Source organism: Corapipo altera, unplaced genomic scaffold (genome assembly GCF_003945725.1).
Source record: "Corapipo altera isolate COAL_440 unplaced genomic scaffold, ASM394572v1 61411, whole genome shotgun sequence".
In the NCBI taxonomy this organism is placed as follows: Eukaryota; Metazoa; Chordata; class Aves; order Passeriformes; family Pipridae; genus Corapipo; species Corapipo altera.
Genome location: NW_020884875.1, coordinates 4,846,637 through 4,871,876, shown reverse-complemented (window position 1 = coordinate 4,871,876; position 25,240 = coordinate 4,846,637). Strand labels below are relative to the sequence as shown.

The 25,240-nt window shown below is 36.4% G+C and overlaps 1 protein-coding gene across 4 annotated transcripts in view; it reads right to left on the bottom strand.

Annotated features, from left to right (window-relative positions):
* Window positions 1-16,762: 16,762 nt before the first annotated feature.
* Window positions 16,763-25,240, bottom strand: part of NDUFS4 (NADH:ubiquinone oxidoreductase subunit S4) — a 47,146-nt gene continuing 38,668 nt past the window's right edge. For all 4 annotated transcript variants that reach the window (XM_027635367.1, XM_027635369.1, XM_027635368.1 and 1 more), the window contains 3 exons: window positions 24,698-24,870; window positions 21,168-21,241; window positions 16,763-16,971 (listed from right to left, as the gene is read on the bottom strand). In XM_027635367.1, the coding sequence (XP_027491168.1) occupies window positions 16,868-16,971; window positions 21,168-21,241; window positions 24,698-24,870 (351 nt within the window). In that variant the 3' untranslated portion in view covers window positions 16,763-16,867. The remainder of the gene's footprint in view (window positions 16,972-21,167; window positions 21,242-24,697; window positions 24,871-25,240) is intronic.

Here is a 25,240-nt window from a genome sequence, read left to right as displayed (position 1 = left end):
AACAATAATGCTGACTGGCATTGTAGATTCTTTCACGTTAAGAAGATTGATCCTTGCCTGGTTAGTTTAAGATCAATCCACCATGTCACGAGCTTCTGCCATGCCTCATGAGAAAGGCATCAGATACACCCAACAACGAGAAACACCAAGTGGAAAAGAACACATGGAACAGGAAGTGTTCAGCTGAGTTAACATCACTCTTTTTATTTAGTGGCTTACCACGCTGGATTGAAAAGATGTACCTTGCTCCCTGCCATGGAGAAGGTACTCACAGGGTCTGCTTCTTATTACAGTATTGTTCTATTTTTTTTCTGGTCTGGGCCTTCCTGAGAATTTATCATGGCTCACAGTACCAACAATTAACTTTTTAATCACACATGACATGCATAAAGCCGGTGCACTGTTTTGAAAGGCAGTGCTGTCTTGAGGACTTAGACTAGATGCTTTCTGGGCAGATGATGTAAGAGCAACAGGATACACTGTGATGAACACACTCCTTCTAGTGTACTAGTTCTAAATGCTCTTCAAGATATATACAAAAACACAGCAGCAAGTTCATCATTCAACAATGAACAGCCAGTCATAGCCTGTTTTGGTGATTTCATCTGTACAACTTTGTCTCACTTCTGGATTCCTTCAGTTTGCTCATAATGACAATGAAGACTTTGGCAGTGCATTAAGGATTGGTTAGCTAACACAGTATATTTTATTCTTGTTATTTCCATTGTTTGTATGCTGCTATTTCATATGATAGTCAAGGGTTATTATTTCTGACAACTCAGATTATTAATCTCCCTCCAACAGCTCTTCCTGTGCCAAGAGCAGTAATTTCCTCTTCACTGGAACACCCTAAGAAACAGCATTTTGTGGCAAAAAATAGCCACCATTTAAAAAAAAAAAACAACAAACACATCATATTTCTGTGCATACTTACTTCATAATGCATTTATTTTTCATTGTTTTTCAAAGTGGTCAGTGTCAGTATCATGAAACTTTGAAACATGACTTCACTACCTTACATCTGCGATAAGCAACCACTTAATTTCTTGACACAATTTTGAAAATGTGGACATACAGAAAAAAAGTGTTGCTAATACCACCTGATTGATAGATAGTTTCCAAAATCACTTAAATGCCAGAACAGAATGGATCATTCTGTGGCCACAGCCAAGTCTCAGGTCTTCACAGAATAGTTTAGGTTGAAAAAGACTTTTAAGACTATCGAGTCCAAATGTTCACACACTTCCCTCTCCCCTTCTCTAAGACAGAATACATACCTATGTATATCTCATCTGGCATCTCCCTTTGTAAAAAGCCATTTCAAGTCATTACATAGCAATGTATTTAAAGGACTTGTTCCTTGAAGCTGTAAAATAAGGCAACTCTCTAATTAAAACAGCTATGTACTACATAGTAACCTATTCAGTATATCACTGTTAGCAGTTTTTGAAAACTAACAAGTTCAAAGAATAAATTTTGTCACAGAATTTGGAATTTCGAGCTACAACTCACATTCTGTTTGGCAGTCTGACAAAAACTGAACTTTGTTTGAATTAGGATGAAAAATTTGATGAAAATTTGCTTTGCTTACATATTTGGCTTCTTTTAGAAGAAACTGTTGTTTTCTCCTGTTGTGGAGGAAGCTAAAGTCCTTATCTGTTGGAAATCAGTAGTTTGATGATTTAACTGTTAATATTAATTTCATCAAATCCTACAAATTTAATTATGGTGTTCTTCTTAGTTCAAAAGTTAAGTTGTAGTTTGTTTAGCTGAATGGTTAAGGAAATATGCTTTCAAAGAAAGTTTACACTTTTTATAATTAACACCTCTTTCTTCAATCCTTAAATAAGGAACAGAACAGTAAACCTATCAAAGGAATATTTTAACACATTACCTTTCCTAAACAATTTGGGCTTAGCAAATCAGCATTTGTTCCAACAGTTGCAATCCTGATACACATGGGCCACTGTCACATTGCAGTTTGCAGTCTTGATGAATAACTTCCTTTTCTCCTTCATCTATCTTCTTTGTGACTACACATAAATAATCATCAGATTGGAAAACTAGGTTGCAAATGCAAGGTAAATACAAGTAGGCCAGTCACCACCGTGGGTACCATTGTTCTAGTAAGAAAACAACTCCCATTTGTTATTTATTGACTAAATTCAGTTGACATTCTACTTGTTGTTTTGAAATTTATATAGAAGGAAGTTTATAGAAGTTTGTAGAAAGAGGTGACAACATTTTTAGGCCAACTGATGATAGAATTTTCTTTGAAAAAAATACCAAATCAACACAGAAAGTGGAAATGGAGATTTACCCTCTTTACTTTCAATGCTCTAAATGGCCATCTGTTTTAAGGTCTATTTATGTATGTATTTCTTTATTATAGCCTAGGTCCATGGACATGTCTCACATATTGAAATAAAACTGCTAATATTTCAGGGCTATCAGAAGGCATTTAAAAACTACTCAATCAATTCCATATTTGATTGCAACTTGTTAATGAGTTACAAATTATTTCCTCGAAAACAGCAATAAAAATAAGAACAGTAGTTTATTTTTCCCAGTGTTTATCTGAAATTTTCAGTGTCTTCATTTGATAGATTGACCAGATTGGTATTCCGGACTCCCTACTTCAGAATCTGACTTGTAAGTCACTGCCAAATTTACAACATTTTCTATGTCTGGGAAAATTCGTATGGCTTTCGTACTTACATTATCAAACGCTGGTTGGGGTTAACTGCACTTTGTGGCAAACACATTTCTTCCATGTCCAGGGCATCATCAGCTCTAATGACAACAAACCAATTTCTATTCCCATTTTGAGTAATATTTTGGCTTTGCATTTGGTACGATTTATGGATGAAAGGAATTTAAGCAATGGCTAACAAAATGATTTGGCGAATGACAAGCCACTGGCTTGAGAGGAGATTAAAGAAGGAGTTTGTGTTTTTACTTTGTAATCAAAGGCTAGAAAGGAATCTGATTAGGCATTTGAATTCAGAAAGCCCTTACCATAAAGGGAATATTGGTTAGTTCACATAAGTGGAAAGGCATATGAATTGGTTATAAATAAAACCAGTCTAGAAATAAGAATGAAATTTCAGAAATGAGCCATTCTCAGTGGTGTTTGAAATAAGGACCACAAGGAATAAAATGTTTCATGCTAGCAACTCACAAGCGTGTAAGTGGGATTTGATGACAGGATAGAAGTGATACCGCTGTTGAAAGTTAAAACTGGTGATTTTTATCTTTGGGTGGTTAACTTCTTGTATTTGTAACAGAGGCTTGAAAGGAGGCTGCATTTCCATATATCTTTTTTGCACCATAGTTTAAATACTTTAATCCTGCCAGCTGTTTACCTGCAGGGGCCAGATTTACATTTGCCCTCAGTGTATAATTTGGCTTTTGGGGAATGAAGGTAGACAGGGTTACTTTCCTTTGAAGCATCAGAAAATGGCCACAGAAAGTGATGGGATATTGAGACAGAAAATACTAGTATTTTCATGATACTGCAAAAAACCTCACCTGCTTCTCTTAAATTGTTTAAGAGGACCTTGATTGTCAGATTTGTAGTCACAGAGATTCCTGTCCCCAAATTCAGTGTCTTCATAATAGAGTTAACAGTCTTTTCTGTTTTCTGCCTTTCAACATGCGTTTAGGTATGTTTTGACATGCGTTTCTAGGATCCACTAGGCTGTTTCTTCTCACAAATGTCCTATTGCTAAGGCAATGGTTGGGATAGTGATGACATTTTTAATTTTTCCTATTTTATTCTCACAAACTATCCTCCATTATAATGGGGTTTGGGTTTTGGTGCTTTTTGTCTTTATACTGAATCTGCAGTCAAAAAAGGTAATTTTTGTAGACAGCAGTGGAATATCTATCCATGGTTGGATGTGATTTATTCCAGGTCCCTCAAAGACCTATATTTCTTAGTATTTAGGTTCACCAGTTGTTGAGCTTCTGGGACTCTGACTAACTGGAAAATGTTTGATGCCCTAAGGAACATTAAACATAGGGAACTGCTCCATATGTCCTTTACCTGAACATGCTGAGAACGTGCGGTTTGGAGATGTGATTTTGTACAAGTTTCGAGCTGGCTTCCCGCCAAGTCCCCGAACCCTGACAACAAGGACCTGCTTTCCCAGAGAGTGAAGGGAAAAAAACGACCTAAGCAGCCACAGCTATAGCAAAAAAAAAAAAAAATATATATATTTATATGAGACAGATTTATACAATGAGAATGCTATACACCCCAACAGAAATCCTAAATAGCTCCCCAAAAGGGGAGACGGGAAGGGAGAAGGGAAAAAGACAAAAAGGGACTAAGACCAAACAAGTCTACACAATCTAAGCAACCAGACAACTGAAGGTAAATTAGCAAAATCTCACCACTTCCCTTTGAAAAAGGAGGATGGCTAGACACAGCCCAGCACTCTCCCCTCACGCGTGGCAGATAACAGCAGTCGCTGTAGGCCTCAGCTCCAGATAAGCCAGACCGAGACAGGGACCCACCGTTCTCGAACCTCACCGGAAAGGAAGAGAGCAAGGTCCCTCCTGCTGGCTTTATTTATACCTCCAGTTACGTAAAGGAATAGCATGGAATACTTCCGTGATCACCTTCCTAGTTCCTTCCTGGTTACAAGCTGGTCTCCAGGAAGGCCTAGAGTGAAACCATCACAGATTTTTTTTTTTTTTATGTAGGTAATCTATGCTCTTGTACTAAAATCTCCTAGACTCTTCTTTACCAGTTCATCAGCTAGAAGAGTAAGTTCTAGCTTCTTGGGGATGCAGGAATATAATAGTCATTTCATCTAGGTTTCCATTCTAACTCCATCATGTAGGTATGTTGGCAGCATAGCAGGATTTGCTCTTTGGAGAATGATGCTGAAGATGTGATGTTAGAGTCATGGCCTTCTATGCCAGATGTCATAAAAACCATCTCTGCAACTTATCTATCATTATTTTTTGGCACCATTCTGAAAGCAATGAAAGAGTTTGGACAACTTACAGTAGGGAACCTTGCTCAGCTTTGTCAGTCATCGCCTCCTATCCTTAGTCTTGACACCTGAAGGCTACAGACCACTTTGTTACTTCCAGTTGTATGAAGTCTACCTCTAGTTCTACGTTAGATTTATGATGAGTGAGCCTTTTTTTGGAGGAAGAACAGTAACTTCTACTAACCCAGTTCATTCTGTGTTCATCTGCACCTTGATGATGTTGCCACGCACAAAGCAATGGCAAACTCTGTCTTCCCTTGAACATATGAAATTCCAGAGCTAGAAATACTTTGCAATATATTATGGATTTTCTGTTAAAGACACTGACTGACCAGAACAGATCTGTTATTCAAGAAAGGATCTGTCTTGGAAAACCACCATGAACCACCCAGCTGTAGCTAACATGATACCCATTCACTGAGCAGAACTGAGCAGAGATCCCTTAAAAGAAGAGGAATCTATGTATCCTTATTTGTTACTGAGTGAGTAGCATCTACTTGGAATTACAGCTCAGCTGTGGATAGAATGGGATGGGATGTGAGGAGAATACCCAGGGCTGATTAACAGTATGCAGACATCAAACCAGTTGGATGCCCTCAGGGAAACATTTGAACATAAGCTTATTAGATTAAAGCAGCATTTCAATCTTTATTTAGCTAGATGGTAAGCATCTCTTCCTATCACAGGATTAGCATCTGCAAGGTACCAACAGTGAAATACATAAACACTCACTCAAAGGAGACCACAGTGTTGCTCCTCCTGTTACTGCTGTTTTATAACACCTATTTGTACAGTAAATCTTCACCTGCTGCACATACACCATAAATTTGGAATCAGAATACTTAATCCTGAGCTATTAATCCTTAATCCTGGCCTTCACTGGAGTCCTAGATATTTCCTTCACTTATAAATTTGTTAAAAAACTTTGTAATTGCACAGTACTGTATACAAGTATACAATACAATGAACAGTTAATTTGTGGAAATTGAAACAAGAGAGAAAAGGTATAATGTATTTTACTTTTGGACATAGTTTCATTGGCAGGAGTTACTGTCTGAAGATTAAAGTACCACTTTATCAAAATAAGCATTCAACCCAGACTTGTCCCGCAGGGAGCAGCATTTCATAAATACATAAACAGGTGGAATAGTGCATATACCAAGGATGGGAATATTTCCAAAAGAAGTTGCAGAAGCTTTTATGAAGTAAATCTTTATCTGACTGGGGAGAAGGTTCTCATTTTGCTATCTGTTAATGTAGATGTAGATGTTAATGTATTTGAGTTAGCAATCCATATGGATTTATTTTGGGAGAAAATCTGCAGCACTGCTTGCAAGATGGTTTTTTCTTTCACTCTTTCAACAAAGCCAGTCACCTCAATCAGGTTGGGAATGTTTTAGGAAGATGCAAGTTATTGTAAAGTGTTGTAACCACAGAATGTTTTGGGTTGGAAGGGACCTTAAAGATCACCTAGTTTCAACCCTGCTGGTACATCTTTCATTAGACTAAGATGCTTAAAGCCCCCTCCGGTTTGGTCTTGAACACCTCCAGGGATGGGTCATCTACAACCTCTCTAGGCAACATGTTCCAGTGCCCTTACAGTAATTCCTTCCTAATATCCAACCTAAACCTACCCTCTATCAGATTGAAGCCATTCCTCCTCATCGTATCACTATATGCCCTTGTGAAAGTCCCTCACCAGCTCTCTTGTGGACTTCCTTTAGATTCTGAAAGGCTGCTCTATGGTCTCTCCAAAGTCTTCTCTTCTCTGAACAGTCCCAACTGTCTCAGCTTGGACAAATTGGGATTAAGATAAAGTGAACTTCTAGTAGTTTTCAAGAAGCAGAATTAAAAACCTCATACAGTATTCTATATTCACACAAAGATAGTTTAAGAAACAAAAGAAGTCAAAACCCAGTCCTTGCTCATCACACCTATGATGCTAGAAACAAAGGCCTCAGTAACTGCAGAGTACACACACAGTAGTTTTTTGGAGACTGTAAGAACATGGATGAATTGCTGCTAAGTACCAGGAAACCCTGATACTTGCTCAGACTCCCCAGATCTCAGGGAAGCAGCAGGAAAGCTTATTTGGATGAACATAAGACGGCAATTTTTTTTTATCAGCATCACTGCATGTGAAGGTTGTGAGAACAGCCTTACATATACTGCCACAGGACCGTTCCACCAGATATGCTAGAATGTTTTAGTCTCTGAACCAGGATGCCAGTTCAGAAATTCTTGCACATAACAAAGGTAAAATCTGGCTTCAAGAGAAATGGATGCACCCAATGTCACATGACTAGATATTCTCAGTCTCTGGGTTATTATTGCTCAGGAATTTCTCTAAAATTGAAGCAAGTTTTACTGATTCCTGTTGATGCTCTGAAAGCCAAAGTTTTCAAATTCTGTTCAGCAAGATGGTATTAGAAATTGGATTTCTTTTTCATTCTAAGCCAAAATTTGGCAGAGAATTGTGAGGCAGCATATTCTGTCTGTGATCTGGCAAAGAAGACACTCTAAATTAATTAGAAATGGGTGGGGAAATATTATCCCTGAGGACCTTGCCTGGAAACAAAACCTGGAGCTTTTGAAGTTCCTTGCAAAGAAAAACAGAAAAAGAGCAAGAGAAATAAACTAGAGCACGTAACAGTCACAGCAGCTACCTAGGAGACATAAGATTCAGACTGAAGTTCTGGCTCTAAATCAGATATCTGGGCCTGGGCCATTCCTACATGAGATGAGTATCCTATCAGTATCCAGAGTCCTTGCTTCAGTCACTTCTTTGGAGCAGTCCTATTTTGTGCAGATAACTGGATATTAGTTGGGTCAGCAAAAAAAGCCCAACAGTTAGGGAACTCACCTAGGACGTAGCAGCAGCACAGGTCCCACCCTTGACTGCACTTTCTCAGACCTTGTACTTTTCCTGCTACCGGTTACTTTCATATAAGTTCCATGGCTTTGTCCTGAAATCATGCCCGGGCTGCAAAATATTTCAAAACTAATGTTTACTTCAACCAGAATTTTCCCACAAATCACAATGATTTCAACAACTCGACATTTCCCAATATTACTCATTTTTTTTCTGAATATTTCCAAGCTGCCAAGATTCAGAGAACTTTCTAAGTTGCTGACAACTCAAACAGCAGGGCTGTAATAGGTAAAAAAAAAAAAAATCAAAACCAAAGTCTAAAAATAAAATCTTTCTGAGTTAGCCTGCTACTAGATTAGTGATACGCCATAGATAAAAAGAGTTAAGCACCTAGACATGACTAGCAATTCTAATCACAGATGAGACAGTTGGCTACACTCTGCCATTTTACTCCCTCAGGAGATGGTGAAGGTCATTTAAGTGCACAGATGTGGAATGCTGAACCTACTGGCCAAAAAAGAAATTCCAAACTCCAGAAAATGTAGCACCAGGATGGAGCACACACAACCACATCACTCAGAGACTGACTGTGAATCTTTAAGGCAATGTCTATGGAAAAGAATAAAAGGCCCAACAGGCGCCAGTAAGAAATGGATTTTTGTTTCTGTGACACCATTTGTTTTCTATTATGGATATTTGCGTCTTAGGTTAACATTCCTCTGAGATAAGACCTCCCATTTGATAACATTCATCCCCAGGCCAGGCCATGGATCTGTGTCCCTGGCACCATACAACTGTTTCTATCTGGAATCCAAAATACTTCCAAGAACCACATCACTTTGTGTTTAAGTTGCTTTTTTGTATAGAGAACTGGTCAGAAAAATTGTCCAGCAAGAGAAAAATGAATCGTGATCCTGGAAAGAGACCCTGTGCACGTATGAAAGACCATATGGTAATGATCAAAGTTGAAGAAAAACAAAAAGCTGCTTTCCACCTGCAAAACAGAATTGTCTGAAGATAGTGAACTGGGAATGCTTTGAAGATAAGCCATCATGTAGTGTGGGAAAAGGAGGCAAGAAGTGAAACCTGGTATTGAGACAATTTCCTAGGGTGCACTCTGTGATTGGTGGGTGGTGGAGCCAGGTGCTGATTATTTTCTACCCTGTTCTAACATGTAAAAATCAGCAAAAGAAGTGGTAATTGTATTTGTTTCCCGCTTTTCCTCATAACCTGCTTTCCCGTGTATAGGAAGCAGGCGGGGGGAATCTAAAAATGATCTCAGCTCTTTCTTTCTAAATATATCAGGTAGTAAAGTCATCTGTGCTTCCTGAAATGAAATTCCTGTATTATCTTCCATGGTCTTCCAGATCTCTTCAGGAAAATAAAGGTTTAATTTCAAACATAGGGTCTTCAATTTCTTTCTCCTGTGCTTCTTAATCCAAAGATAGGCACTGATGTGAGGATGCTACTTTTGAGGTCACATCAAGAGAACTGGGTATACTTAACTCTCTCCACTCCTCTGTTGCACTCACTGGTAGCATCTGTGCCTCCCTCAGAATGCATATGGAGCCTTGAGACATAGGCAGGACTTTGATACTGAACCAAACTACTTGTCTGGAGGGGAACAAAAAGGTAAAAAAAAGCATTTCTTAGCCATTCTTTGTAACAGCAGTGGATGTAACAGCTGAGTGCTTCGGCCATCATTTCTAAAGCAGGCAGGATAAAAACCTGAAGGCACTCCAATCTTAAGCTGTGCAAAGCAAGGAGCTTCAGATACAGAGATATAAACCCAACAGTTTCATCATCACTCAGATGATATTTAATTCATCAGAAATTAATTACCTCTCAGAATGAAGAGCGGTATTGATGATTGAACTTCAAGTGTTTACAGGATGGCAGTTGTTTAACTGGTCTCTGTTTACAGGCACGTAACAGGTTGTAAGAACATAAGGTGGTTATGGTGGCTCTGTCTAGCCCAGGTCCTGTTTCTGAAGGGGAGCAAATGCAGACAGCTGTCTAGCTTTGTAGGCATGCCTGCTGAGTGGTGTTCTTTGCTTATTCCAACAGCCTTCAGATATTTGCACTTTAGGGAATTCTATGCTGAAGGTGGCTGCTATGTATTTAATAACCCTCAAGATATTTTGTCCTCCAATAACTCATTTAGGCTCCGAGATACACACTTTTAGCATTCTTTCACATCACATCCATGGCAATAGACAAAAAGGTATTCCTAAAGTTCTGTGCATCTCACCTCTTCAGATTTCTACAGTGGCTAAATTAATCAAAATCTACCAGCTGCTAAAGGAACCCAGCGTAAGTGTGGATATCCCTACTGTGGACAGATGGGTAATTTTCACATCACCTCATTTTAAAACAGATAGTGTAAGATGCTGCCATTTGTAGTTTTACTCCAAGTTACAGTGATGGGCTGCAGCACAGTTGTTTCAAATGTACCATTGTTTTTAAAATTTGGATTATATTCGCAAGGGCAGGTTTTGCTTTTTTATACCCTAGTTATTGAAAGTAATATTAAATAATTTTACTTACATAGTTATTACGCCTTCACAAGTGTAGCCTGTGAAATCTATTTACTGCACATTGTCACTGCTGTGGTTCTGTACTGTTGAAGCAAACGTACCTTTTGCTCCAAAATTCTGTTTTATGCATAATTGCAAAGAGCAGTTGCAAACTAAGAATCATGAAAGTGGAAATTAAAAATAACTTATTTAGTAGTTTATTTCACAATGTCTCTGTAAAGCTCCTTTGTTTGTTATAAATGAGATTTTATGTCTGTTCCAGTAATTGGATACTTTATATATCTGAAGGCTATACATTAAGGTCTTGACTGGTAAAGGAACTTTGTTATCAGTACCATAATAATAAACTGGAAATCCATCTTGCCAGAGAGAAAAAAATGCACCATCAGAAAGCTAAAACCTGAATGACCCATGCAACAGAGTAATGAATAAGATAGTGTGCAATGTAAAGAACACTAACTGCAGCATTTTCCCAGTTGTGTGTTAGTCAAAAATATTTTCTCAAGCGTTGTGCAGACATTCCATGTGAAGCAATAAGAGTGGTCAGGAGGGGGAAAGGGTAAGAAAGTAAAAAATTAATTTCATTTATAAGCAGCTTGTAATTTTGACAAAACATCTATCTGGCAACAACTGTGGATAGCATGTAAACAAAAATAGTGAAGAATCCAAGAACTGACCAAAAAAGGTGCTGTAATAAGCAGGGAATTTATTAGGGGCTGTTTGCAATAAGCAGTGTGTCCTGGTTTTAAATTTACAGTACTTCTCAGTTTGATGTTTTACTTCCCTTAGCTGGTTAAGAAACAAGCAGCAATGACAAGCTTGCATTCAATTAGAAAAATCATCTCAGTAGACTGACTACAACTTTGCATACATATTCCTGTAACAGACAACCAAGGCATGCCAAAAGACAACTGCTTTACTTGATAGACATGATAAGAATTTTCTCATAATCTCTACCTAATAACAAAGAAATTAAAATATCTTCCAGTATTTACAGGCACAATCCCAGAATAAACAGTTTTCTTCATTTCTTCTTAGTAATTTCTTTTTAAGAAAAATTGTAGTTATTTATCTAGTCAAGCCACTGTTTTACCAGGATGTTTTATGAGGTAAACTGTACACATATCTCCATTAAAATATTTCTGAAGTCTTTGATAATAATTCTGAAACTGTGGAATTTACGCACATGTAGGAAACTGAGTAAGATAACCTATTTTAAAAAACCTGATGATCACTGAAGATAATGACGGTCAGCAGTAAATCTCCTTCAGCTTCAAGGTGGAAATTGTTTGTGGTCATTTCCTCACTACGAACGATGTATTTAATTTTCAGAAAACACTGACAAAACACAATAGCATGCAATGTTGGAATGCCATACTGGCATATACTACAAAGAGCAGCCATTCTGTGCCAGATCAGGATATCCACCTGAACAAACCCAGCTTTGGCAGTGGCTGATAGTGACTGACAAAGAAAGAACATAAAATCAGGGATACCCTTTCCCAGCTGTCAGCAGCCTTTAGCTCAGGAATTTTTCTAAACACAATACTATTTTATATTTAATGCAAACTTTAATTGCCTGCATTTCTTGTGTTGAATTTGAGCTACTGCAAAGTTATTTTGGTAGCCAAAATGTTGCCAATGAATTTCAAAATCTGTTGTGTGAAAATATACTGATTTGTTTTTAAACTGCATTCTCATGAGTTTGTTAATCTGCTTATTTAAAAAACTGAACAATTACATACTATTCTCTGGATTACTTATAATTTCAGAGGCCACCCATACTAATCCTCAATTCTCTCTCCTCCACACTACAGATTTGCTCCTAAATCTAAAGTTACCTATGTCTTTAGGTGTGCTGTTGCCTTTCTATGTAACTTCATAAGAGACCTTTTTGAAAACCCTCTGTAAATCCAAATGGACTACTTGAATCACCTTGTCCCCATAATCACCAAATCCTATGAAGAATGTGAAAATAAGTACCATCTAAAATAGCCAAATTGATACATAGTTTTTACACCTTACCTGTTCACAGCACTATTTAGAGAGATCTTGGAGGTGTGGGGAGAAATGACAGAAAACCCACTAAACCAAAAAATGAAAACCTGTCACCTCGTATTCAGATGAGAGGGTTTTAAGCAAAATGCCTATGCCACAAATAATAGTTACACAGTTTCAAATTTTAATTCTTTCAGGACTCTCACAAGACTACTGACTTTTGCATTTATTCTAATCAACTTGTCCAAAAAGGTGCTACTTCACATTTTCTGTGCAGGAAGCATTCATGACAGGGGCCTTTCTACCTTCCTTCATGATGAACGTGGATATGAAGAATCAGTACTTTACATCCACTGAAACCCACATTTTGATATAATTTCAAAATTATTTACCTCTTTGTTTTTGATATTAAGTTGTTGTATTCACAATCTTGTGATGTTGGTGATACACTCCAGCATTAATCAAACACCAATTAAATATAAATCCCACTCAGAATGCAGGAATGAGAAAAAGGACTTATCAAAGCAAGTTGCCTTACCAGACACACAATAACTTAGCTGTTTAAAATTATGTTCTTAGGTTGTTTCAGGTTTCTTTATTTGCACCTTTTTTTCTTTTTGGAATAACAAGGTATGTTGGCATCCCCAGTAACCAAACATAGTCAGATAACTCTGTCTGGCAAAACAAAACTACACAAGTTCCTGGTGTAAAATTACAGGCAAAAGCTAAAAACAGTCCAAGTTAGCTTCTCATTTCCTACCACATAGCAAACTCTGCAGATATGGATGATTAAATTCGCCACTTCATAGTATCCATTAACAGTCGAATTTGTTTTATATTATGCAACAAACTGAAAAGTTAAGGAATAACTGCTAGAAATCTGAAACCGTGCTTTTAGATTCCTTACAGTCTTTAGGTTCCATTACAGCATCATGATTTTAAGAACTTAAGAATTGTAGGGCCTTTGTTTTAATAAAAATATAGTTAGTTCACTGGAATTATAAATGCTGCCAATCTTTAAAATAATTAGGCATCCCGCAAACGTTATTATATTACATCAGAACTAAGCAAAATATATCGAAGTACTTGCAGTTATGCACCCATATTTTGTAGGGAGTCTTATACTGTAGTATAGGTATTGTTAACTGTAGTCAGCAATAGAACAGGGAGAATTTACTTTTAGTATTTCAATTTGACTGAGCTAAAAGACATGCCATAAAGATTAGGACCATTCTGAGCATTCAGAAGACAGCTAAACAGGGATGGTTTTGGTTTTGTGTTGCTGTGGCTCATCACTGAATTGATGTAAACAGGTGTATATTTAACGGAACAGAATTCTTTGCATGGAACTTGGAGAAAAAGTGTCAAGAAGGTGGAAATGCAAATGCTGGGTAAAATAAAGAAACTGCAGTTTATTAGTAAGTTAAAATTTCACCAAAATGTTCTTGGTTTTACAGAGAAATTATAATACTGGGAGTCGCCAACCTTTCAAAACTCATGTATGAAAATTTCAAGTAGACAAGAGAGATTTTAAGAAAAAAAAAACTATATGCCACATACCTTGAAGAGTTAATGGCAATGAAAGTAGTATATATGGGAAGAAAAATATTATGCTGCTGCTTCTTTCTTAAAAGAAGGAACTTGCACAAAGCGTTGACAGAAATAATTCAAAACTCATTATGACATGTAGCTGGTTGAGACAGCAACGACAGATAATAAGCCTTCTCCAAAAACTGGTGATTCTGTGGACTAATTTGCTAGAACTGGGAAGGGACTGTGTCCAGCAGCGCAGTTCTGCCTCCGATATCTCAAGCATAAAATACTTCACATCAGCCCATTTTTGCACAGGGCTTTCCACAACAATGGAAACTACAAGATTGTAAAGAAAACATCTCAATTCTACGCAGCTCAATGCAGAAATGTAAATCTAACATCTATGGTACATTATTCTGCAATGCTGGCATGCAAATTTAATACTCTTTGCATTGTTATTGCCATGTAAGGTGGAAAGACACCTGAGGTACAAGCAAATCCCACTGGGTAAAGAATATATTCTGTTTATTTGGGAGCTTTACACTTTTTCTTTACCCAGTAATGATTTTTGTACAGGTTTCAAATATTACTTCTATGAAAAGCCTGGATTAGCTGGAAACAACATAACTACATCTACTACCAAGATGAATTTCTAACCTCACTCATCACAACCAACCAATTATGGTAGTTTACCTGTTGTGCCTTTTGTTTTGACACATTTGAGATTCGGGAGCAATTTTACCTGTCACAACACATTGCAGAGTACACAGAAGGTGGAGTTCATCTATAAAACATTCACTTCTGAAGGTAGTTAACTAAAGACGGTCAGATAATCTTGTAAAATTTCAGTCCCCGCCTACAGTTGTAATAATCTGGTAAATTACTGAAAGGGTAAGAAGTTTAGGTTTTTAGATTTTTTTATCTCTAATATATTCCTGCTGGCACTGGTCCTCTCCAAGCTCTTGCCCTCAGTATCACTTCTAGGGTTTGAAGACTGTAGTGACAATAATCAACTCTATTCCACTGTTACCAGGGTCATCCTTAAGAAAACATCCAACAGGTTGAAAAAATTCAAGTCCTAGGAAAATGATCAAAGGAAAAGAAGGTCTGGGCTCAAACACAACTTGAAGACTTCGAAGTGGCATGCACAATACAGAATCATAATGAACTTACACATCTAAAAAAAAAAAACCCAAATAAAAAACTTTCTTACTTAGAAAGCAATTTCATGTGTTCGGTGTCCAAAGATAATGTTAGGTGTCTAACATTTATCACTCATTTCGCTGGACTTTGTAATTTCAAAAACCAAGCTGTGTCTCTGCTGCATTAGATGTCTATGGACTTCTCATTTTGACAATCTGATAAAGTTTGAAGACCATTAAATTAAGATCTTGCTGCTCTTTACTTGGAAAAGATGGAAGACAAAAAAAAAAAAAAGAATTACTTTTCTTATTAGTGTCTCCTTAGTAGGATCAGTGTATTAAGCTTAACTAGAATACATAAAGATGCAGTATCTTCTGGCTTGTTAAGATTCCAGTTTGGTGCACTTGGGTGTTCCTGGAGGACTTCAGGCCCTACTGCACAATGCAACATTCAAAATTCAATAGAAGCTGAATTAGAATTACAGTTCTTGTTTGTGATAGGAAAATAGCGACTTCATTCATCTGGTTGATTACCCTGAAACTGGGTCAAAATCAATGGTTTAAACTAATGTTAACCAGCATATAAGGTAGCTGGTTAAAAATGAAACAAGAATAGATGTTATATAATATAATATAATCTGGGCAACACAACATAATTTTATGCCTTCTTTTAGCCAAAATTCAGTGCACAGCCCTCACACTGTTATACAGGCCTATGTGGAAAGGCCTGTCTCAACTGTATCTGTGGTGACAGTTGAGATAAAACTCTCAGTTGCATAGGAAAAAGGTGTTTCCTCCCCCAATTTGTAACATATTTCACTGATCATGAGTCAATACCCGTAATTTGTTAAATGAATAAAGCAACAGCCATAGATACGTAACCAAGAATTCCAAATGTAACACTGTACTTTAAAAAATTACTAATTTAGTGTCATGTAAGACAAACGGAGCTTAGAACATATACTTGATGTTAAGGCTGAGATGCTATCACCACATCTTCTGTTAAGCAACAGGAAACCTCAATGCAGATAAACATGTAACAAGCAATAAAAAACCCAGAACTATAATTATGTAATTAGTATATGCTGATACTGTATGAGGCACCTGACACTATTCTGACTTCTGACTCCATTTGTGAATGTTTAACTGCCTTAGTTGCACTTTTCAAGAACATCACAGAGAAACAACTGCAATCTCAGTTTTTCAGACTAAACCTCCCCCATATTGAAACTAAAATCCTACATTTTCTATTCCAGCCATGAATGCTTCTGGAATGTTGACAGTATTAATTTGAGCAGAAAGGAGGTTATATCATATACATTTATACAGAATTATCCATCTTCTATACCCATCCTTTGTTATTCAACTGACAAAATTGTCATGTACAGAGACAAAAAAACCTCACTTCTCTTGAAAGAACTTGTATATGTAAAGCTTATTGAACTTATTACACTTCAGAAGTTTAAACAGGATAGTGGACAAAAAATTACCGTCAAAGATCAACCATAATCTCTAAAGTTGCAGCTGATTTCAAACATTTCTTTTGAGAGATTCCTAGTACAGTAATTTTTTAGAAGTATGAACACTCCAAATCTCCTCTATTTATAGGGAAGTTTGTAACAGGTTCAATTGGAGACATCAAAAACATTTTAAATAGACATCAGAAGATGCATCTGTAGTTTAAAGGTCAAATTTATTAGGAGATTAAGAGATGTATTATACATGGACTATAAATATAGCACAGCTGACTTTATTCACAGTCATACAGCCAATGCCAACCTATTTTGTAGACACTCTTGTTCTTTTGTTCCAAGAAAAGTTTGCACCATAAGACTTGGATTTAGGTTTTGGAATCTTCTTCTCTTCAACATCATAACTCCAGCCTGGATGTTACAAGGGTATAGCAGAAGGAGATAAGAAACAGTTAGAATTATAAATATTCTTAGCATACAATACAGAGCAAATGCAACTTAAAGCTTTTAACTTTAATATCTTTTTCTCCACATAGACATCCACTAACCTATTCCTTTCTAGCTGGCAGAAGAGAATACTGAAATGCCACACATGTGGCAGATGCCTACTCTCTCAGTTGATAAGACTTCACCATACTACAGTGAAATGCAAAAAACTTGACAGTCATCAGTGAAAAGCTCAACAGAGAACACAGACTGTCCTGCAAGTTTATAGTTCCACAGCTCTATAGCATCACAGAAGCAATAAGGCTCTGCGTATGTTGGCACAGGAAATGAAAAATTTAAAATTGACAAAAAATAACATGCAGAAGATCATCCCCAAAGGCTGGGAGAGAATGGAGATTTTGGAAAGCTAGAAAAAAAAGAAGGGTGAGAAGACTAAAAAAAAAAAAAAAAAAAAGAAGAGTGGAGAAAAAACTTTAACTTTAGAAAGGAGTTTAATACTTAACATTTTTGTAAGAACATAAAAAATTAGGAATAAAGAAAAGAGAATGAAGTGATAGAAGACAAGTAAATTATGTGATAGTTAAGCAAGAGAAATGCTTAAAAATGTCAGAAAAGAGGAGGTGGAGACATTAGTGTTTATGTAAATCAAAATGCAAATTGGTTGCAGCCTCCAGGTGCCTGGAAAGTTGCCAGGGCAGCACTCAGTATTCCAAAGTTTGGTCTCTTTAGCTGCAATATTTCACTCAAAGTAGAGATACTTGAGTTGAAGACAGAAGTGGTTAAATATGCAGTTTTAAGTGATACTGATAATATAGTACTTTTCTTCCTTAGTTTTAAACCCAAAACTTTAAGTCCTAAAATGTTTAACATATATCTGAATTTCTCTATGTAAGGTGATCACAGAAACACTCAAGATACACCTAAACATCACAATGTTCCGTAAGATACACAAGTTGTCATATCACTGTATCAATTTTATATATTCACAAACATTACACAAACATTTTCTTCCTGTTTATTAGTCTCAATCAATGTTAAATTTCAACTTAACTATTCTCCATAAGAAATACTGAAGAGAGAATTTAAAAGCATATTCTTTCCATCTCTGAGAACACTGGCTTTTGTCTCCTGTTCTCATTAAAAATATAAGCTTGAGTAAACAGCCAGAACCAGATCCAGAGACAGACTTCAGTATTGCAACATTCAGCATTGTAACACCTAACACTGAGGCACTTGGCTGCTGGAATGGAATCTACAGCCCCAAGGTATTGCTTCATCTTTTTATACTCTAGATGGAGAGGGGCCAAGTGCCTCTAGAAGAGATTCACAACTGCCAGCACAACAACTTGGACTGACACAGTTATCCAAAATGCGTAAGGGTAGTTACATCTAACTAATGATTCCAAGGGGCCACCATATGTGATTAGGTTTCACACTTGGGAACAGACTCCTTCAGTCAGGCACCTTGAATTGCTCGTGACCGAGTGCAGAGGTCACTTTTATAAAAATACCATAATGGTGGGGGAAGCTATTCTTGCCCAGAACCCTGCCACACAAGCCAAGTAGACAGAAAGCAGATTTCACAGTCTCTGGAAGAACACCCTCACCACTTGACTAAAGGTTATTGCACAGTAGGAAAACTCTTCATCCTTGTTACTTAAGTTGTATGTTTTTAAACAGCTGCCTCAGTGATGTCAGAAAGGACAAAAAAGAATTTAGGTCAAGAGGCAAAACTTTGATTTCATCCAGTTAAAAGTGTTATCTCCTTGCCTTGACCTTAGACCATCCTCAGCTGTAATTTTTGGACACTGATCTCTGTTACTGTAACCAGTGCTGTTATATCAACATTAGAAAATGTGTCAGATGGGGCAGGCAGAAAGATAGCCTGCCTTATGCTCCTGAAGTTCTCAAGTGAGAAGGAACTTTTAAGTTTACCAATCTATCAAAAGAACCTGCAATATCTAGAATTTGCAGAAATTAGTGTTCTTAAGGAATTTTGTAAGGGAAAATTTGGGAGGTTCATGCAAGAACGAGAGAGAGGTAAGTATCTGTGTTCCTAGGCTTAGATTTGTTTCAACAATAACTCACTTAAGAAGCTAAATTCCAGTGTAAAAGCATGCCTGAATTTCTAATTTCTTTCTAAAAGCAGAACTAAATATTGTAAAATTTGTATTTCCAGCTACATCTGATATTGAAGCTGTCACTACAGAAAATATTATGCTTACATCATATGCATAAATAAAAATAAGATCATAATTTAGGCAAGTCAGTATCTAATAAAACCATAACTTAAAATAATTTTAAATTCATAATTTAGGCAAGCCAATATCTACAGAAAAGTCCATCTCAATTATGGTAAAATTAAGAGTGCAAGCTAAGTGAATAATTAACTACTAATATTAACACCAAGTCATAACCTTGATAGAGTTGGTAGAATTTTTTTGTAGGTTTCATACACAATGGAGTAATTTGTAACTCAGTGAAAGCATAAACTTTCTATGTGGAACAAATGAATTTTACAATCTGCATTTTGAAAGGAAAAAATATAACACCTGCAAAGAGATGGCATAAGCAGCTCATTATATTATTTTTTTCTCTTACAGGCTGAATTGCTCAAGAAATAACACGAACAATACAGCAGCATTAATGAAGCAATACCAAATTCTCCCAAAACTCATATTTGTTCATAAAACAATACAAAATACTAATAAAATTGCACTCTAATTTGTATATCTAATGCAAATATGATAACCCTATTAATTTCTTTTTGAATACAAATTATTTTTCAATAAAATTAAGATTATTAAGCCCCCCTCAAGAAATCAATTCAAAGAGGAATTGACAGATTAAATACTAGCCTTACTAGCCTTTACCATTAAAAAGTGCAAATAAATTGCACATTAAATGTCCTAGTTTCTTAGATGTATAAGTTAATGGACTCACCATGGGTTTGGGTGTACACTAGCCATCTAATAATTCTGCATAATTTTGTCTGACCAAGAAACTTTACTATTTACCCCAGACTAAACACAGTTGAAAGCTGGAGACCACAAAGAAGACTTTTGAAGAAGCTTATCCTTCATGTGCATTATTCCTGGCTTTAACTCAGTGTAATTAATTTTCTTCACACCCACAGGCACTAAGCATCAAGACTAACTCTTTAAGGAAAATGGAACTGATTTAAAAACCAAAAACCAAACCAAAACAACAACAACAAAAAAACTCAAAAAAAAAAAAGAAAAGAAAAAGGAAAAAAAAGAGAAAAAAAAGAGCAGCACAAAATTTATGCCAACACAAAAAAGGGCTGCTGAATATTCAAAAGGCTGAGATTATGGATACTGCTTGTGGTACTATCATTCTGTGAGAAAATACAAGCCTAAGTAACTAAATAAGTTTACAGATACATTCGTTCTGATACATCATTAGCTTAAAAAATATTAAGCAACAACACTGGCTATTCTACTCTCTTTTTCTCAAACATGAACAATCATCAAGTGCAAGTGTTTAGATTGTAGTGCTGGGAAAAGTTAGGCAAAACATCCCCAAGCTACAACTTCCTCATGGGTAGCAGCAGAGGGAGTGTGCTGATCTTTCCCTGGTGACCAGCAACAGGACATGAAGAATGGAATGAAGCTCCATCTGGGGAAATTCAGACTCAACATCAGGAAAAGATTATTCACTTAAACAGTGGCGGGTCATTGGAACAGGCTCCCCAGGAAAGTGACCAGGACACCAAGCCTGTCAGAGTTCAAGGCACATCTGGACAATGCTCTTAGTCATATGGTTTACCTTTACATAGTCCTGTGAGGAGCAGCATAATCCTGACATGTTCCTAAATTTATGCTACAATTCAGTCAAAATTGAAGTCCAACATGCTTACTTGGTAGTCATCTAATTTTAGTTTTTCTGATTATCAAACATTCACAAGTTTCCCTAAGAGGTTGGAACACCTTTCCAGAAAGTGGAATGCCTTCAGCACCCTTGGAAATATGCCCCCATTCCTGTTTTCCTCCTCCTCATGCAGAACACTAGTGGTCTACAAATCCTGTGGAACAGAGGATTAAGGTACTTTATCTGTACTTTTTCTGTTGTCAATACTTAGAGATCAAGACTGCCTATAGAAAGATGAATCCTTCATATCCAGTACATACAATACGTACCATTTTTTTCAGCAAAAGCAATGGCATCTTCTTTAGTAGCGAAAGTAAGAACCATGTTGGATAAAGGATCAGCTCTGTAAGAAATCAGATGACAAATTTTAGGCATATTTGAAATAGAAAATAATTATATCTGTACCTCAAAAGTCAGTCAAATGCTATATTGCACAACTCTCTAGTACACAAGCTCACAAACCTTTCAAAATACTTTTATTTTTAATTATTTTCAGGATCAACACTTACTTTCTGCAGAGTATTGTTTCACTCCTTTAGTCTGGTGAACACTCCCCACAACTATTTGCAAAAATTCATCAGGTTTTTTGTTAGATAAACATATCTAATGACTTTCTGTGGTTATAAATGCTCTGACACAATCTTTTTAATTTTAAAGCTCTTTGTGGAAGATCAGGAGGCTTAAGGTAATTCTGAACATTTCAAACAGACCAAGAGTCTGTAGAGTAGCTAGGGGAAGAATAATCTCAAAGAGAAAAGAGCAAAATACTGAAATGAGCAGAGCAGGAACTAATCAGAGACTGAAAAAGACATAAAAAAGTATTAACAGTTCTGCTTTGGCTGAGTTCACATGACCTCCACAAATTATTTCAGTACAGCAAGCAGATCACAGGCTGCCACCAAAAATGAAGCTCCAAAATGCAAACTGCTAGTTAACTAAATACACAGTGGTTAGTTTTAGATGACCAACTATTCTTCATCTGCACTTTTGAAAGGAATCAAACAGCAAAAAGCTTTTTGAAACAAATTAAAATCTCAGTTAAAACACTAAACTGCCTTTTTGTTGCTATGAATGCTCAATTTAAGAACAATGACAAAGGATGGGGAAAAAAGGATTTTAACTTTTAAAGAAATAAGAAAATGAAATACTGGTTGTAGCAACACAAAGATTAGATAAAGCTTCCCTGAGACAACACTCCCTATGAGCCTGGGAGACAACTGGGATGACAAGACCAAATTGCAACAAACTATTGCAGGACCTGGCTCTCAACTGTTCTCTCTTTGAAGCTAGAAGGATAAATGAAGAAAAAAAGCAACCAAAGATACATTGAATTCTCTACAATAAAGGACAAAGCCTGTGACTGGCGGAGTGGGAGGGGAAGAGGGGGAAATCTAGCTTCCAGCAAAGACAACAGTGCAATTTTATCTGATGTTCACATGGAAAAACGGAGTTCACTACATATCCAATATATTCTCCAATAAAAAAACAAAAACAAACAAAAAAAACCCCCCAAAACCAAACCAAACCAAACCAAACAAAAAACCAAAAAAAACCAACCCCAAAAAACCCCCAACCTCCCCCCAAAACTCCACAACAAACAAATAAACAAAATACAATAAAGGCAGAAATTACACTTTTGCAAGCCACTGTGATAGGCTCTACTAAAGACATTTAAAGATTTCTCTTATAAAGGCAGAAAAAACCCCTAGGAACTAAGAATTCATTCATAACATGATCAGTGGAGAATCAAGCGGCCCAAGTACATTGCAAGATTGTGACAACTTTTGCTAATCATTATTCTTTCTGGTTTTGGAAAAATCTTCTCAATACTACTAAGTGGGAACAAAGAAGTTTTAAGTTTGAAGTGTAGTGAGGGACCAGTGCCTGTTCTGCAAATTTGACTGCAAATTTGGCAATTCCAGGACAGAGGCAGTTGGGAAATTAGAATAGTGCAGAAATTATTTGTTCTCTTTTCATGTGAAATCATCTTTGATTCCATCTAAATGCATTACTGATTTCCTCTGTCCATATGAGCAAACTGGAGTTCAGGATGTCTGGCATGATGTCCCAATAGTGTCAGCAGTACCAGTGCTGCAGGCATTAAAAACTGGGATTCCATATTTTGTTCTCTTATGAGATCTTGTACAATGGATACCATGCACTTCCCATGTTTCTTTGTTTACAGCTTTATATTAAAAGGTGTACTAGAGAACTACACATTCTTGTAACAAAACCTCCCAATTAAGGAAAAATTACATGGGTCCATGCTTAGATATACAACTGGACAATTTTCACCAAGAAAAGCCCCAGTATCCGAGAAACAACAAATACAACAAAAACCCCAAAGAAGACTGTAACATGACAGAAATATAAGAGACAGACAGGTAAATAAGTATATCGAGTTTAGTGGAAAAGGGGCTTTAATCTCTAGACCCTAAAGGGCTCTAATCCACTAATCCCATTATATTATTCAAAAGTAAATGGAAAAGTGTCTAAGAATTGCTATTTGCAGAAATTAAATCTCAAAAGAAGAAATTCTTCTTAGGTATTTCTGGGTGTTGAATGGTAACATCGGAGTATCCACTAACAGTTTTTGCAAGAATGCCTTAAAAATGAATGGATACAAACTAATTTACAAAACCTTTAACCTAGTAGTGTCAATTCTCGATGCTTTTATCTACTGGGAGCTTGCCTACACATGAGAAATTCCTTTCCCTACTCCAAAATAAAAATGCATGTAGAGTCTCCTCAAATTTTTATGAGAAATCAATGTAACAGGAAGACTTGATTTCACAGTTATTTTGATCTAATATTTATGGATACATTTATTTTATAAATAAAAAGGAAAAAATTCGGTGTTAAAGAATCTCAAAAAAATGCATCTTCAAGTTATTTCATAGTTAAGGCGTTAAAGTTTTCCACAGAATTTTACACTCTTAGATCATAAGTGCTAATATGATTGCAGCCAGTTATTTTCAATACACATTGTATCCTTTCTGAAGTTTTACAAACAATCTCTAGCGGTTGATCTTGGTAATGTATAATAATTAACTATTCTGAATATGCCTCAAAAAAAGACAGCTTCAAATCAAAATTACAATATTGTCAGAGGAATTGCTGGCATAGTCCTCACAGCTAACAGGAATTCTAACCACACTGTGAAATGTAGGTAGTGTGTTTATTTAAGGAAAGAAGAATTAAAAATTAGAAGCATCCAAGTTATACTTACATCTTCACATTACAGCATACCGAGCTAAGAGTAGTACTTTCCTAGATTTTTTTTGTGTATTTAAGAGTTTTTAATACTAATATTAGCAATATTTAAAAAACTGGTGTGATATTTTAAATTGCTGGATTTGGGGTTTTTTTTAAATTATTTATGACTCCTCATTTTAGATCTTCAGGATATTTATAAAATTTCGTAAAAAAAAATAAATCCAGAAGCTAAGTTTTGTCGTTTATGTTTAAAAGATACAGCTGAGAGCTGAGAATGATTTATTGCTTTAGGTAACTAATAACCTTCTGGCCCTGCTGATGCCACACAGCATCACCACAAATGTAACTGCTGAAATTTTTGGTTGTTAACACCTTTTTTAAACTCTTCCAGATGATGTTGTGAGCTAAAATTTGCTTTTAAACCTAACAGATCATTAATCATACAACAAACAAATTCAACCACTTACTGTAAGTACTGTAAAAACATAATTAGATTTACAGGTAGAAAGAAGATTTCAAATTTACATGACTAGTAAGAGCTGAATACAAAAGAAAAGTATTTTCAAATTCAGTAAGTACTCACGTAGACGCCCAGCCCATTAAAGGGTTCTCCCAGCGCTCCCTGTTATCAAATTCCATCTTCCATTTCTTTGTATTGTTAAGTCCTGACTGCATTGCATTACGTGCTGGAACAAAAATGTGAACTTTTCTGGTTTTGATGTGCTCATCTGGAACACCAGTTAAAGCAGTGATATCCTAAGAAAAACATAATGGGACTTGTTAAAAAATGGTTTACGTAAGAGGCTTGTAAAATAGTATTCCTTATGCCTTTTACATAAAGTTACAAAACCAGAAAAAAATTGCATAGAAGTACATTACGAGTTCAGTAAAATAAAAGTGAAGCCGAGAGATGTTGAGGCTGCTATCATCCTACTTCCCCTGGCTGAATTAGACTTTGCATGGATAAGTTACCTGAACCTGCTCATCTCCCAGCTACAAAACATCTACTGCCAGAGGAGGGACAGGACATTTCCCCACATCCTTCTCCGTCCACAGCTGCAAGGTCAGGCCTGCCTCAACTTGCACCAGCTGTAGCAAATGCAGATATGTGTAAACTCTTATTTAT